This window comes from Dipodomys spectabilis, unplaced genomic scaffold, assembly GCF_019054845.1.
Source record: "Dipodomys spectabilis isolate Male_0828 unplaced genomic scaffold, ASM1905484v1 ptg000018l, whole genome shotgun sequence".
In the NCBI taxonomy this organism is placed as follows: domain Eukaryota; kingdom Metazoa; phylum Chordata; class Mammalia; order Rodentia; family Heteromyidae; genus Dipodomys; species Dipodomys spectabilis.
Window position 1 is genome coordinate 6,030,517 of NW_024870695.1, and position 13,175 is coordinate 6,043,691.

Sequence of the window (13,175 nt, forward strand, 5' to 3'; positions counted from 1 at the left end):
ATCCTGGTTACTCAAGAGGCTGAGATCTGTGGATCACAAGTTCAAAGTCAGCTGGGACAGTAAAGTCTGGGAGACTTTTTTTTTGGGGGGTGGGGAGGTGGGGGGGCCCAGTCCTGGGGCTTGAACTCAGGACCTGGACACTGTCCCTGAGCTATTTTGCTCAAGGCTAACTAACCGTGGCTGGCTTTGAATTATGATCCTCAGATCTCAGCTTCCAAAGCAGTTAGGATTACAGGGGTAAACTACCAGCATCAGGCTTGCATAGTAGAATTTTTAGAGTGAAAGTTTAAATGAATAAATACATTAGTCCCTTTTACTTAAAGGGACTTGTACTTAAAGCCATCAATATTTTGTTCACCATGTCATTTTATCACTCTAACTTTGGGCCTACAAATTAATCTATTTAATACCATTCGTTCTGTTTTTGTTTTTTTTCCGACAGCATATGTAGCTCTAGGCTGACCTGGAATTCCTTCTGCCTCGACACTCCAGAGTGCTAGGATTACAAATATAAACACCAGTCAGCAATTCTCTTAAGATTCTGGCAAGCCTTCAAGATGAAAAACTATCACAAAACTTGTATTTAGAAGTAATGGAATTTATCTAGACAATGTATCCGTCATAGAGCTCAACCATAACAAGCAAATATAAATGTTTACAAGAATGTAAGCTCCATGAAGTTAGAGTTTTTATTGTTACCTTATTTACTACAGCAATAGTGCTGATAAGCAGTAAACAAAATATTTGTGAACAAATTGGTTTTTGTGCAAAACTTCAGGTCAAATTCAAACTGAGTAAAAGACTCATTTCTAAGATGGTGTTAAAAAAAACCAAACAAACCACAAAACTCAAGCATTTCTGCCAAAAATAAAGGTATAAGGTCCCTGCAAACACAACACCAAAAGAAAGTAAAGTCCAATAACTAATTCTAATTTTTCCTGTGTAGGCAAATCTTCTAGGAAAAATCTCTACTTTTACTCAAAAAAACTAGATAAATTTAGAAAACAGGAAAATATTTAAAAATATCAAAAACTCAAAACGGAGGGAAATCCTCAATAGGTATCACGTATTTTCCATAAATTAAATAAACATAGTTATATTCATAGGCTCTTGTCCTTGTGTTTCCAGTTATGTTAGCCAACATATATTTTCTGGTTCTAAACACATGCCCATTAATCACTATACTTTTAACAATCTGAACTATACTAAGTAACATTGGGTTCTCACATTGAACCACTATTATCAGGTCATTAAACAATTTATCTCAACATAGTTAAGAGTTACTGAGAATTTGGGAAGGAATTGGAGAAAAGGAATAATGGTCATTTTGAGTTAGGTTGAAAATACCAGATTCTTATCACTTACCTTATTAGCACGTATCTGTTTGTAAATATCTGTTTGCTGACGAATTCGATATTCCAAGTCGGAAACATGGGCCTGAAGCCAGTTCCAGCGGCTGACAATAGCTGCTCGGTCTGCAGCCCATCTCCATTCTGACCTGCGTCTCCTAAAAGGAAATAAACTAAGTGAAATCCAAGAGTAGCAGTAACATCTTTACCAAAAGGGTAATGAGTGGGATAGGCTGATTAAACTTTCTGATGGCCCTTATGTAAACTTGAGTCAAGAAAAAGTGAAAAATGTGTTTAATACAGGTGGGAGAAAGAAAAAAACACAGAGATTTCCCAAATTAACATTGCCTTTGGTACCCTGATCCTGTAGCACAAAATTCCTTTGAAATTGTTTGAATTTCTGAGGAGATATAAACACTTCCTATATTAGAACACAGGAGATAATAGGAATCACTGAAGTAAAATGGTTTGATAAAGTGGCTAGAGTTAAGGAAAACGTTCTTGGGCTGAGCATAGTGGTGTATAGCTCCAATTCCAGTACTCTAGACTAAAGTAGGAAATTCAAAAATTCTCAAGGTCAGGTGGGTGCCTGTAATCCTAGCTACTCAGCAGGCTGAGATCTCAAGATTGAAGTTCAAAGTTAGCCCAAGGTAGGAAAGGCCATGAGACCCTTATCTCCAAATAACCACCAAAAACCCAGAAGTGGTGTTGTGGCTCAAGTGGTAGAGCACTAGCCTTGAGCTGAAGAGCTCAGAGACAACACCCATGCCCAGAGTAGAAGCCCCATGACCGACCAAAAAAAAAATTCAAGGTCAGCTTGAGCTACTTAGGAGATAGGGTGAGGGGAAGGAAAAGAAGGGCAGAAAAAATGCTTCTTAAAAATTACTATTTAGGGGCTGAGAAGGTGGCTCAGTGGTAGATCGCTTGCCTTGAATGCATGAGGCCCTGGGTTCGATTCATCAGCACCACATAAGCAGGGGGAAAAAAAGCCGAAAGTGGTGCTATGGCTTAAGTTGTAGCGGGCTAGCCTTGAGCTGAAGAGCTGAGGGACAGCACCCAGGCCCGGAGTTCAGGCCCCACGACGGGACCCAAAAAAAAAAAAGAAAAAAAGAAAAAAAAATGACTATTTGTAGCATAAATCAAAGGTAATACTATATAAAGGTCTTTACAGATAATACAGTCTGAAAGACAGACTTATGTAAGTGGTAGGAGGTATTTTCCACATGTATAAATTAAAAGAAATCCCAGGGCTGGGAAGGTGGCTCAGTGGTAGAGCGCTTGCCTTGTATGCATGAGGCCCTGGGTTCGATTCCTCAGCACCATATAAGCAAAAAAGAAAAAAGCCGGAAGTGGTGCTGTGGCTCAAGTGGTAGAGCACTAGCCTTGAGCTGAAGAGCTGAGGGACAGCGCCCATGCCCAGAGTTCAGGCCCCACGACTAGACCCAAAAAAAAAAAAAAAAAAAGAAATCTTAAAAAAATTCTTTATATAGTGTTTTTAGTGGCAATGGGATTTGAACTCAGGGTTACACTTACTAGACATGCACTCTACTATGCCTGCAAGCCATTTTACAGTTTTCAATGGAATTTTTTTACATGGAAAAAAGGCCCAGCAGAAAAATTCTGAAGTATACTAAAGCCTCAAATGACAAAATATCCAGTTTTACCATAAAGCTATGTATTAAAGCATAATAAGATGGACAAAAGATCAATGGAAAGCTCATGCTTAATAATCCTAGCTACTCAGGAGGCTGAGATCTGAGGATCACAATTCAAAGCCAACCCAGGCAAGAAAATCTTGACCCAACCAGCAGGGGAAAAAAAAAAATAAAAAGATCAATGGAGCCAGGTACTTGTGGCTCATGGTTTTAAGCCAGTCCAGGCAGGAAACATCTGTGAGACTTTTACCTCCAACTAATATAAAGAAAGAAAAATGGAACTGCGGCTGAAGTGATAGAACCTAGCCTTAAGCACAAAAGTATAGGTCAGTGATACAGAATCAACTGTTTGCCACGCACAGTCACACACATTATCAGTCTGTCCTATCTAATTTCCCCTCCAAAGAGGAAAAGAATGCAGAACCTCAAATTTTAGAACTATATATAATAAAAGATATATTATTTAAATTACTGGGAAAAGATTAACCTACTCATCAATAAATGGTATTGAAATGAGCTCTCCTGCCCCCAGCCCTGGTGCTTGAACTCAGGGCCTGGGCGCTGTCCCTGAGCCTCTTTATGCTCAAGGTTAAAAGACTTATGGCTTTTAGTGAGTAGTTTATTGGAGTTAAGAGTCTCATGGACTTTTCTGCCTGGACTAGCTTCAAACAGCAATCCTTTGCTCTCAGCCTCCTGGGTATCTACAATTTCAGGAATGAGCCACCAGCGCTGAGCAAAATGATCTTTTTTTTTTTTTTACACTGATAAAATTAGTTTCCTTATTCATGACACAATCCTATAATTTTGGCTTTTTAAGCTGCAGAATCTGTGCAGCAAGCCTGAAACACAAAAGAACAACTACATCTATGGGATTTAGAGCAGGGAAGAATTTCCTTTTCCCTCTCCCTCCACCCCCCCCAACACCTCTTTTCCTTACCTCCCTCTCTTCTACTCTGTCCCTGAACTTCTTTTGCTCAAGGTCACAGCTCCACTTCCAGGGTTTTTTTGTTTGTTTTTGGTTGGTCATGGGTCTTGAACTCTGGGCCTGGGCACTGTCCCTCAGCCCCTTCAGCTTAAGGCTAGCACTCTACCACTTAAGCCATAGCACCACTTTTTTCTGGTGGTTTATTGAAGATACAGTCTCAAGGACTTTCCTGCCCAGGCTAGCTTGGAACTGCAGTCCTCGTATCTCAGCCTCTTGAATAGATAGGATTACAGGCTAGAGCTACCAGCACCCAACCAGGGAAAAATTTCTTAAAGATTAATTATCAGAATAAAGAGCAGAACTTCAAAAAATAGGTTGGGGCTTGAGCACAGGGTCTAGGCTTTATCCCACTAGTTTTTTTGCTTTTTTTTTCCCCCCTCAAAGCTGGTGCTCTTATCATTTAAGCCACAGCTCTACTTCCAGCCTTTTGGTGGTTAGAGATAAGCATCTCACAGACTTTCCTGCTCAGGCTGGCTCTGAACCACAGTTCTCAGCTAGGATTATAGGTATGTGTGACCAGCACTTGACTAAAATACAGTACTTTTGAAAAGTAATCTGGAAAATGTACATGCCCAACCATGAAGAAATTCTGCTTTTGAGAATATAACTTATACATGTTCATGAGGCAGCATGTCCATAAAGGTGTTTGATATAATCTATAACAATTTAAGATTTTCCTATAGCAATACAAAATTAACTATAAAACTTTTGGAAAAAGCCACAATTAAGGTTTTCTTACAGGAATAAAAAATTAACTATAATTCTATCAATATAAATAAATTTCAGGGCTGGGAAGGTGGCTCAGTGTAGAGTGCTTGCCTTGCATGCATGAGGCCTTGGGTTCGATTCCTCAGCACAACATAAGCAGAAAAGGCTGGAAGTGGCTCAAGTGGTAGAGTGCTAGCCTTGAGCTGAAAAGCTGAGGGACAGTGCCAGGCTCAGAGCTCAGGCCCCATAGCCAACAAAAAATAAATAAAAATAAAAATAAATTTCAAAGATTGTAAATAGAAAAATTAAAGAAATTTAATAAAATACTATTTAGTAATTTAATTACTGAATTATCAACATGATTAAACCTCAAAATGCAGGAGAAATACATGAGAATATTTTTAAATGAACAGTAAATACTGTTACTAATATATGTAAAGTAATAATTATATCAACGTTTTATGCAAGACACTTATACAACAAATTCAGGATCAGGCTCATTTTAATCTCCAAAAGAAGAATGGAAAAGGTAGATTTTAGCTCATCTTTCAATGCCTGACCCTTTCTTAAAAAAAAAAAAAAAAGTGATAGAGCTGGGCACTGGTGATTATGCCTGTAATACTAGCTATTCGGGATCTGAGATTTTAGAATTGTGATTTGAAGCTAGCCCAGGCTCCAATTAAACAACAAAAAATTGGTGAAGGGGCTGACCATGGTTCAGAGCCAGCCCCAGCAGGAAAGTCTACCAATAAACCACTCAAACAAAGCTGGAAATAGCACTGTGGCTCAACTGATAGTGTGCTAGCCTTGAGTACAAAGAGGCTCAGGGCTCAGGGACAGTGCCTAGGCCCTAAGTTTAAGCGCCCCAGGATTGGGGCGGGGGGGGGGGGGGGGGGGGGAAGGGGGGGAGGAGAAGAAGAAAAAACTGGTGAAGTGGAGCTTTTGCCAGCCTTGAGAGGAAAAAACAAAACAAAAAAACAAAACTCTCAGTATCTTATATTTCCTTAATCCTGGTATAACCAGTAAAAAGGCACATTTAAAGTAAATTATATGTTTTAATGAAAGTTGGCATAGGTCTAGTTCTAATTTAAATCCAAGAGAACTATGCCACAAGTGATAACAATAATCTAGAACTACAAAAATGTTTGCCATACCTTTTGCTTTAAAACATATGAAGCTGGTTAACAATATCCTACTACCGGTTCAAGGCTCACCATCATTCTATGCAATTTAGTATTTAACCCTTTGGTTTTACTGCTTAAACACATTCTTCCGTGTCCTCTGTAATTAACCAAAGGGTTAAATACTCAATTGCATCCCAAGAGTCTGGCAAGGTGATTCAGCAGTTTAGAAGCAGCTCTGGGAAGTGGCACTGTGACAAGTGGTAGAGTGCTTGCCTTGAGCTGAAGAGCTGAGGGACAGCGCCCAGGCCCAGAGTTCAGGCCCCACGACCGACCCCTCCCCAAAAAACAAAAAAACACTAGAAGCACCTCTGATACATTTGTTTCCTTATACTTCTAGAAAGTTTATGTAATCTAGTTAAGACAGGCAGGGCTGGGAAGGTGGCTCAGTGGTAGAGCTCTTGCCTTGCATACCTAAGGCCCTGGGTTCGATTCCTCAGTACCACATAAGCAAAAAGAAAAAAGCCGGAAGTGATACTGTGGCTCAAGTGGTAGAGCGCTAGCCTTGAGCTGAAGAGCTGAGGTACAGCACCCAGGCCCAGAGTTCAGGCCCCGACCTTGTATCTAAAATTTCTTCCTAGGGTTTATTTTACAACTGAGAACTATTTCATGCTAGATAGTTGGATCTTGTGTGTGCGTGGGGGGGGGGGGGGGGGGGGGGGGGGAGGGGGAGGATGGAGGATGGGATAATGAATGTTATAAAGAGTTGTGGCTGGGCTGGGAAGGTGGCTCAGTGGTAGAGCACTTGCCTTGCATGCATGAGCTGAAGAGCTGAGGGACAGTGCCCAGGCCCAGAGTTCAGGCCCCACGACCGGACCCCCCCCCCCCCAAAAAAAAGAGTTGTGGCTGCTGGACGTCGATGGTGCACAGGGACCAGAGTTCAAGCCCCACGACCGACCCCCCCCCCCAAAAAAAAAAGAAAGAAAAAGAGTTGTGGCTGCTATCTATCTATCTATCTAGCTAGCTAGCTAGCTATGGTTTTTACCATTCAAAGCCCAAGACTCAAGAAACTCATATGAGTCCTTAACAACATCATCTCTTAAAAACATCATCTCTTTTTGTTCTTCACTAGTTAGTACATCTATAACTAGGTATATCTATTGTCATTTTTCTAAATTACGAAAATATTCACTCATACACACTTTTCTGGTGCTGGTCCTGGGGCTTGAACTCAGGGCCTAGGCCCTGTCCCTAAGCCTTTTTGCTCAAGATTAATACTACTCTACCACTTGAGCCATAGCTCTACTTCCAACTTCTGGGGAGATTAATTGGTGATAAGAGTCTCATGGTCTTTCCTGCCAGGTCTGGTTTTGAATCACAATCCTTAGATGTCAGCCTCTGAGTAGCTGGGATTCCAGGCGTGAGCCACCAGAGCCCTGCTAGAAGAAGATACGCATCTCCAATTAACCACTAGAAAACCGGAAGTGGTGCTGTGGCTCAAGCAGTAGAGTGCTTGCGTTGTGCTGAAGAGCGCAGGGTTAACAGCCAAGCCCAGAATTCAAGCCCCATGACCAACCCCCCCCCCCCCAAAAAAAGAAGAAGATACACATATCTTAAGAAACCTTAGATTTTAGAGGTATGTACTAAAGCATTTACAGAGATGAATGATGGTATGATGTTGGGAGTCAGCTTTGAGATAAAGTGGCTTGAAACTGATAATTAAGGGTAAAGAATGGTCCCATTAAGTACATCTATAAATATATCATCCTTTTACCTGTATTTGGAATTTTTCATTTAAAAAAATTAAAAAGCAAAGAGAAAAATATATTGTTTCATAAAATTTAACTGAACTAGGTGACTATCAATCACAACTTGAGTATATTTCTTCTTCTACTTCTTCACAGGGTGAGCTCTAGCCACTTTAACCACTGTATGTACATATGTATGTATATAATTTTCATCATCCTGATTCCTCTTCTATTTATGATTCTATCCCCCTTACACCAACTCCTAATCTCTCCATTTGCCTGTTTGAGTTTTAACTAATGTTTTAGAGCTGGTGTTATAGTTTATACTACAGAGAAGTCTTTATCTAAATATTATCCTAGTTATCTCCCATCTCTCCAAAAAAATAAACATCTGCGTTCTGTAAAAATTTTAAATTTAATAAAAGTTTTGTTTATTATATCTTTAGGACCTAAAATAATCCCTGGTAAATTAATAGTTGCTTAAATATTTAGTAAGTGGCAGGGATTAGTCAGGTGGGGACAGGAGAGTTCACAGTGAGTTAACTTCCTGGGTTGTCTAGGTTGTTTTATCCCAACCAGAGTAAAAATTTAATGTACGTAGCTCTAATGTACGTAGCTCACTTTGTTAACTCATCAAATTTGTTATTTCCTCAAAATCTAGAGTTGAGGGCTAGGACAGTGGCTCAGTGGTAGAGTGCTTGCCTACCATGCATGAGGCCCTGGGTTTGATTCCTCGCACCACCTAAGCAGAAAAAGTGGAAGTGGCACCGTGACTCAAGTGGTAGAGCACTAGCCTTGAGCTGAAGGGCAGCACCCAGGCCCAGAGTTCAGGCCCATGAACCCCCCCCCCCCCCCAAACACACACACAAATCTCAGGTTTAACCAAGGACCACACTGAAGATTTTACAGCTTTATATCCTTGTCACAAAGCCCATGTACTGTTGAAGTTCATAAACTGAACATCTTTAAACTATCTTTAGCTGTAAGTCAGCTAAACTATTTGGATTCTTCTATGTCTGAATTTTACATATCTAAGATAGGTATGTTTTAATACATATCTAAAAATCTAACACACATAATTTAATGTATATCTAAAAATCTAAAGAATCAGTTAAGATATTTAAAATATGTCTCTCAATGCCCACCTGGAAGTTTTTTTTTTTATCAAATATGGTAAACAAACACAAATTTTATAATCTGGAGTATAATCAAAATAAGAAATGTAGTAACTCTCCGAAAGGGCTTGTCAGCACTTCTCAAGTTAACTGGCTTTGTGCAAATTTCCAATTGAAAACATTCAGAGATCCTTTATTCCTAAAATGCTACCTCTCCCTGGGAAAGTCTTTCCTGGTGAATTCCACAATTCATCACACACTTAACACACACACACACACACACACAGCCAGTCAGGGGGCTTGCACTCAGAGCCTAGGCACTGTCCCTGAGTTTCTTTTGCTCAAGGCTAGCACTCTATCACTTGTCACAGCGCCACTTCGGGCCTTTTCTGTTTATGTGGTACTGAGGAATCAAGCCCAGGGTTTTATACATGCTAGACAAGCACTCTACCACTGAGCCCTATTCCCAGTCCTCATTACTTATATACTTTAAACTAAATTCCATCTTTTCAATATTCCAGAATAAACTTTTTTATCAGCCATGGGGCTTGACTCAGGGTCTTGGCACTGTCCCTGAGCTCTTTTGCTCAAGTCTAGCGCTCTACTATTTGAACTACAGCACAGATCCTCAGATTTCAGCCTCCTGAGTAACCAGGATTATAGGAGAGACCCACTGGCACCCAGCCTCTTTTTTTTTTTTTAAACAGCTGTTGTTATTGCAGAACCTTTCAAAAAGTCAAGCAGGCACAAAAACAGAGAGAAGAAGGGTGAATGAAAGCAATCATGCTATTCAGTATACACTGTGTGAAAAATGTTAACTATGTAACTTGTGGGCAAGGACAGCAAGGAGAAACTGGAGGGAAGTGAAGGACGGGGTGACACTGTTCAAAAAAAAAAAAAAGAATTGTACTTTACTACTTGACTTATAAAATGGTAACCCCTCTGTATCACACATTAATGGTAGCAATACAATTATATTTTTAAAAGTCAAACAGATTAGAACATACAAATTCTATGTGATACGAATTTCTCTTCCAAAAATCCTAAAATAAAGCTGGGTACCAGTGGCTCATGCCTGTAATCTTAGCTACTCAGGAGGCTGAGATCAAAGTCCATGAGACTTTTATCTTCAATTATCCACCAGAAAACTGGAAGTGGCACTGTGACTCAAGTGGTAGAGCATTAGCCTTAAGCTGAAGAGCGCATGGCCTGGGAAGGTGGCTCAGTGGTAGAGCGTTTGCCTTGCACGCATGAGGCCCTGGTTCGATTCCCCAGCACCACATAAGCAAAAAGGAAAAAAAGCCGGAAGTGGCGCTGTGGCTCAAGTGGTAGAGCGCTAGCCTTGTGCTGAAGAGCTGAGGGACAGCGCCCAGGTCCAGAGTTCAGGCCCCACGACCGGACCCAAAAAAAAAGCTGAAGAGAGCAGGGACCACATCCAAGCTCAGAGTTCAAACTCCACAACCAACCCCTCCAATTACTCGGCCTCCTACCTACTCAGGAGGCTGAGATCTGTAGTTTAAAGGCAGCCTAGGTTCTGTGAGCAAAAAAGCTCAGGGACAGAGCCAGGTTCCAAATTCAAGCCTCAGGACACAGATTTAAAAAAAAAAAAAAAAAACCACCCTAAAATAGCTCAATAATTCAAAAACCGAAACTGAAAATAAGAGTGGCCATTATTCCATCCATCCCACTCACCAACACAGAAACTAACAAAGATCACATCTGGCAATTGAAAAGTCCTTATTATAAGTAGTATGTAACTTAGAAGCTTCTTACTAACACTGAGAGAAACAATCCTTCACTCACTTCACCATGGTTCAACTCCCAAGTCCTAGGCTCCTTTAAGAACAGTGAAGGAGCTAGCTGCTGGTGGCTCAAGCCTATAATCCTAGCAATTTAGGAGGCTGAGATCAGAGGATCACAGTTCAAAGCCAGCCTGGGCAGGAAAGTCTATCTCCAATTAACCACCAGAAAACCAGAAGTGGCACTGTGGCTCAAGTGGTTGAACACTCTACCTTGAGCTGAAGAGCTCAGGGACAGTACCCAGGCCCAGAGTTCAAGACCCTCCCCCCACCAAAAAAAAAAAAAAATCCACAAGTAGTGCTGTGGCTCAAAGTGGTAGAGTGCTAGCCTTGAGCAAAAGCAGCTCAGGGACAACAGGCCTAAAGTACAAGAACCAAGACCAGCGTTCCCTCCAGCCCCCCAAAAAACAACAGTGGATTAGAAAAGTACCAAGTATTAATAGGGTTAACACTTGGGTTCCTTTTCCCCTCGTCTTCCCACATATTATATAAGAAAAATTCTGGCTATCCCTAGAATACACAGAAAATGTATTAATATAAGACTTCCTATAGAAATACTTTTCTCCATTCAAAATAAAATACAGCCTATTAGAAAACTATGGTATTAGGAGTCTATACCTGAGTCTCAAATCCTGTCCCTACCACTGGTATCGCTGAGCCCCAGTCAGCTGTTCACAAATGAAAAGCAAATGTTCCTGCCTAGTGCTCAATCTTTAGGAATGATGGTCCAACTTTACTAAGAACTAGAGTTACAGCTGGGCGCTGGTGGCTCACGCCTGTAATTCTAGCTACTCAGGAGGCTGAGATCTGAGGATCACAGTTCAAAGCCAGCCTGGGCAGGAAAGTCTGTGAGACCCTTATCTCCAATAAAAACCACTAGAAAACTGGAAATGGCATTGTAGCTCAAGCGGTAGAGAGCTTGCCTTGAGCTGAAGAGCTGAGGGACAGCGCCCAGGCCCAGAGCTCAAGCCCCACAACTGACCCAAAAAAAAAAAAAAAAAAAAAGAAATAGACTCACTAAAAAGCTGCAGTGATGCTGGAGTTTACGAACACATACGTAATACATAGTCAGATGGTTGGGAACAGGTATACATCTAACTCAGGGGAGCTGGGAAGGTGGCTCAGTGGTAGAGTGCTTGTCTTTGCATGCATGAGGCCCTGGGTTCGATTCTCAGCACCACATAAGCAGAAACAGCTGGACGTGCTGCTGTGGCTCAAGTGGTAGAGTGCTAGCCTTGAGCTAGAGAGCCAAGGGTCAGTAGTGCCCAGGCCCCATGACCGGACCTCCCCCCCCCCCCCCAAAAAAAATCTAACTCAAGGGTAGCCTTCTTATCATGCACAAATCAAATTAACTTGTCAAGTTTACTTGGTCAATATATGGCAAAATTCAAATATTTTTTCATTCTAAATTGCTAGTTACTTTTGCCCACTGTATAAAGCACCAGACATAAGGATATATTTAAAGGTATAGTAGACAATCTCTAGATTTAATAAATACATCTAGTTAGTTTCTTTTTTTTTAATTAGAAAAACAAGTCCAAGAAGATGGTACAGACTACTTCCTTCCTTCCAGCTCATCTCTGCTCTAAGTAACCAAAAACAAAAAACAAACAAAAAAAAAAACCTGAAAGGTGGAAAGTGAACTGGTAAGGATTCCAGGACCAGAAGAACATGTGTCAACATCTACCAAATCCTAACCAACAAAGGATGATAACCCAAGTGGGAGTGGAGGGGAGCAAAAAGTGGTCCAGATGGATTAATTTCTACCCAAAGAAACTACAAGGAGCTTACTTCGATTAAAACATGGTTTAATCAAGATCCTAGGATCTAAGTTTACTTAAATTGTATTATTTGACTGCCAAAACATAATGGTTCTTTTGTAAATCATATGAATGAGAAAGGGAAGGTTCAAGCTGGGGCCAAATATTTACATTTACACACTCTCTCTCTTTTTTGTCTCTCTCTCTTTCTCGATGTCTCTCTCTCCAAAGGTAAACCCTCTATCTACCAACTCTTTTCTGGCAAGAGGAAATGAGCTACATTCTGATTTTAAAAATTACTCTGGGGACTTCTTTGACAAATTAAATTAGCCCAGACAACTGTGACTTTAAAGATCATCCTTAAAAATGTTAAAAAACTATTTCAGCATTTTTAAGTGTCTTTTTTTTTTCCTTTTGCCAGTCCTGGGGCTTGAACTCAGGGCCTGGGCACTGTCCCTGAGCTTCTTTTGTTCAAGGCTAGCACTCTAGTATCTCTAAGCCACATTCCCAGCCCCAAGTGTTTTTTTTTTTGGTCAGTTGTGGGGCTTGAACCAGGTGCTGGTGGCCCATGCCTGTAATCCTAGCTTCTCAGGAGGCTGAGATCTGAGGATAGCAGTTCAAAGCCAGCCTGAGCAGGAAAGTCCATGAGACTCTTATTTCAAATAAACCACTCAGAAAACCAGAAGTGGCGCTGTGGCTCAAGTGGTAGAGCAGTAGCCTTGAGCTGAAGAGCTCAGGCCCAGAGTTCAAGCCCCACGACCAACAACATAATGGCACATATAGCTTTTCAGAGAACTCGATTTGATTTCAAACTACATTAAGAACCAAACACCACTATCTGCAATTATGAATGAGAAATAGCTTATTTGCAAGGACACTCTTGCTCCCCTTAAAAAAATTATTTATAAAATATCTAAACTGTTTTAGGAAAGCTA

General features: G+C 40.8%; 1 protein-coding gene across 3 annotated transcripts in view; it reads right to left on the bottom strand.

The window, feature by feature from the left end:
* Kansl1 (KAT8 regulatory NSL complex subunit 1) overlaps positions 1-13,175 on the bottom strand; it is a 143,957-nt gene that overhangs the window by 50,206 nt on the left and 80,576 nt on the right. For all 3 annotated transcript variants that reach the window (XM_042674101.1, XM_042674099.1, XM_042674100.1), the window contains one exon: positions 1,366-1,507. In XM_042674101.1, the coding sequence (XP_042530035.1) occupies positions 1,366-1,507 (142 nt within the window). The remainder of the gene's footprint in view (positions 1-1,365; positions 1,508-13,175) is intronic.